The sequence below is a fragment of the Hordeum vulgare genome, chromosome 5H (genome assembly GCF_904849725.1).
Source record: "Hordeum vulgare subsp. vulgare chromosome 5H, MorexV3_pseudomolecules_assembly, whole genome shotgun sequence".
In the NCBI taxonomy this organism is placed as follows: Eukaryota; Viridiplantae; Streptophyta; class Magnoliopsida; order Poales; family Poaceae; genus Hordeum; species Hordeum vulgare.
The window spans coordinates 586,989,872-586,993,386 of record NC_058522.1 but is presented as its reverse complement, the minus strand read 5'-3'; the positions used below and the strand labels follow the sequence as shown (position 1 = coordinate 586,993,386).

Sequence of the window (3,515 nt, the reverse complement as noted above, 5' to 3'; positions counted from 1 at the left end):
TTCTCACGGCTGCCCGACCACATACCTCCACGGTTTTTCCTCTAGATCGCGTTTCTGCAGAGCTCGGGTGGAGCCCTGCTGAGACAAGGTCATCACCAACCTCCGGAGCATCGTCACGCTGCCGGAGAACTCTTCTACCTCTCCGTCTCTCTTGCTGGATCAAGAAGGCCGAGATCATCGTCGAGCTGTACGTGTGCTGAACGCGGAGGTGCCGTCCGTTTGGTACTAGATCGTGGGACTGATCGCGGGATTGTTCGCGGGGCGGATCGAGGGACGTGAGGACGTTCCACTACATCAACCGCGTTCTCTAACGCTTCTGCTGTACGATCTACAAGGGTACGTAGATCACTCATCCCCTCTCTTAGATGGACATCACCATGATAGGCCATTTAATATCCTCGTGGTATATCATCCGAAGTTCTGAACCAAGGATCGCACGAACAAATGCATGCATACATATAAACATATTGCACAGCAAGCATGCATACATATAGGCATATTGCCTCGGCCAGTGCACTATGGCTAATTATTTCCTGTAATGAGGCATCCAATGACGTGTACATCAGCTCATTTGTGTGCGGACAGGATGATTTAAAAAAATCAAGAAAAAACCAAGACGGGATGAGTAATACACGAGGACACCAACCGTGTGTAAAAAATGCTGAATTTTGGGTCGGACTTGTTTATCCAATGAATCACTGAGGTCAGGAAATTCTAATGAAATGGATCGATCTATGGCCTCGCATATTAACCTTGGGGTCATCAGGCCAAATCTAAGGTCAGGTCCGGGTCGATCCATTCCCAACTTGAATCCCTACACACTTTGGTTAAACTAGCTATATGCTGGCACAGATAAGCAGATGGCTAAATGTGAGCCGGCCCAGTTAAAAGGAGGCCGCATCATCGGCCATTCACCTAGCTAGAGCCGGCTCAGACGTCTCGAAAGAAAATGTAGAGCCGGCTCAATATATATAGGCTATGGGGACATTTGCCTTCAGTTAACACACATGCAACTTGTTGGTCCGTCTGCGTACCGTGTGCATGATGCGTACAGTCCATATAGATAGATGGATCAAATTGAGAAACTCCGTTCCGTATTAATACAGATATGCGCTGAAAATCCGTTCCGTATCCCTTGTCGAATACTCCCTCCGTTTCTAAATATAAGACCTTTTAGAAATTCCATTATGAACCACATACATAGTCATATTTTAGGATATAGATTCATTCATTTTGCTCCGTATCTAGTCTATAGTGTAATATCTAAAAGGTCTTATATTTAGAAACGGATGGAGTACTTGGTTCTACAAATGAGGCTCCTGTCCACAACCATGCATGGTTAAGCCAAAAATGAGTAGGCGTAGTAAAATTTGTGCCACACCACAACAAACGTTATGATTATTTTATTATCTCAAATAAGAGTACATCTTTTCTCGTTGGCAGATAATTTAAAGCAAATTAACATCATACAGTAGTAGTAATCTAATTAATACGTACTCTACTTGACATCATAATATAGTGCAACCAAGCAGGTGTTGAGGTTGAGCGCAATGTGCAGCCCATCGTTTTGACTGAGCACCGCCTCTGCCCCTCGCACATTTGGAAGCTCAAATCCGCACTCTTGGATATTGTAGTCGGTCATATACACACAGTGGTACAGCCGACGGAAGGACAGCAGGTCCCCCTCCTTGTCATCCTTAATCACGGCTTGGCAGATGTTGAGCCTGCTCACCATCTTCTCATATTCCACCTCACAAATATTCAGAGCATACATCGTCACCGTGCCTTTCTTAGCATTTTGCAGCATTTTCTTCACCTTGACGCCAGCATCAATGACACGGCCCTTAAGGATGTCGAGGGACACGAACAACAAGCCAGGGAGGTCTTTGGCCTCGGCACTCCGATTGTCTGACTGGAGGGTCGACAAACAGAATTCCTGTGTGACACCCATGTTTTCGTTCTTGTCCGAGGCGTTCTTGCACGCTTCCACTATGAGCCCTGTCGCCTTAGGTTTGCCACCGCCAGAGCCGTCGGCTTGACTAGTGATGGCACTCAAAAGGAGGAGGAAGACGATCACGGATAAGACGATGGAGGTCGACGCCATTGTTGCCATTGCTACAAGGATAGATAGATAGAAGCCTTGAATTCTACTGAAGCAGAGGCAGATGGAGTGAAATGGATGGATAAGGAAGGGTGTGGATGGATGGAGGTGTTCATGAGGTTGGGCTGTATTTATAGTGCGCACAGTGAAAATTCATAAATGCGATATTCCATTTGATCATGGATACACATTTTAATTAGTGTCCAATATGTGCACAGTTTGCACCTCCCGGTAATAATTAATGCCCTTTATATTCACAAATACGATTGGTGATCATCTCTTACTAATACACAAGTAGCTTCCATACATTCATTAATGTAACATAGCTTGATCATGGATATCCAAATGATGGCTGTCCATAGAATGCACAAGTATATATTGATGCTCATTTTGGACCTCATCCTTTTAATGCTCTCTATATATGTTCCACAAATACATTGATGCTCATTTTAGATCTTCTCGTAGTAATACACATCTAACTTCCATAGATTCCTTAATGCAATACAACTTGATCCTGGATATCCAAGATCGATCTCATCCATAGATTAATTAACGCAACATAACATCTAACATCTAACGTGGATCTCATCCACAGATTCATTAATATAACATAGCTTGCTCATGGACATCCAAATGATGAGTGTCCGTAGAATACACAAGGATATATTGCATTTGGGATCTCATCCCATCCATCTATATTCCATAAATACACATATGCTCATTTTAGATCTTAACGTAGTAATACACATCTAAATTCGAGATACTAAGATTTTAAGATTTGGAGTGTATTGGTGTGTCAGTGCCTATGAGGTCGGTATGGGCCCCAAGGTTGTGTCTCGCTCGAGAGTAACACACACCTAGCCGTAATGGGCTGCCGGTTTTGAAAAAGGTATTACTTGTTATATGTTTTTCTTTCTTTTATATTGCTATGCGTTTAAGAATATATATAGGATAAATTTTATCTACAAGCAGTGTAGTTACCTTCTATTTATTTGACAGTCACGTGTCCCTCGGCTTATGCAACCAATATGGGTTAGCGGATCTGAAAGAACCCATTAGTACTCAACTAACTAGATTATCCAGTTTGGTAATTAATAAATAATTGAGCGTATCCAATTTAATTAATGGAATGACGTGGTTGTTGAAACAACCTCCTGAATTCTGGCTGCATGCATCCATCCTACGAAGGGATCTGTATGTGTTGTGCATGACGTAGTTTTTTTTTTTTTGAAAGCAGGTACGTAGTTTCTTCTTAGTCTGTCGGGGGTATGTAAAAAAAAAGTACCGAGTATGCACTATACTACTCCCTCCGTTTCTAAATACGTTCTCCGTTCCTAAATACTTCCTTTGTTCTATATAAGTTTTTTTAGAGTTTGCATTAGAAAACTATATACGGATGTATATAAACATACTT

At 42.4% G+C, this 3,515-nt stretch overlaps 1 protein-coding gene across 1 annotated transcript; it reads right to left on the bottom strand.

Moving 5' to 3' along the window:
- Positions 1-1,394: 1,394 nt before the first annotated feature.
- Positions 1,395-2,195, bottom strand: LOC123399723. Its single transcript, XM_045094110.1, has one exon. It carries the CDS (start codon positions 2,111-2,113, stop codon positions 1,499-1,501), a length of 615 nt encoding a protein of 204 aa, XP_044950045.1. The 5' UTR covers positions 2,114-2,195; the 3' UTR covers positions 1,395-1,498.
- Between the last annotated feature and the right edge of the window lie 1,320 nt (positions 2,196-3,515).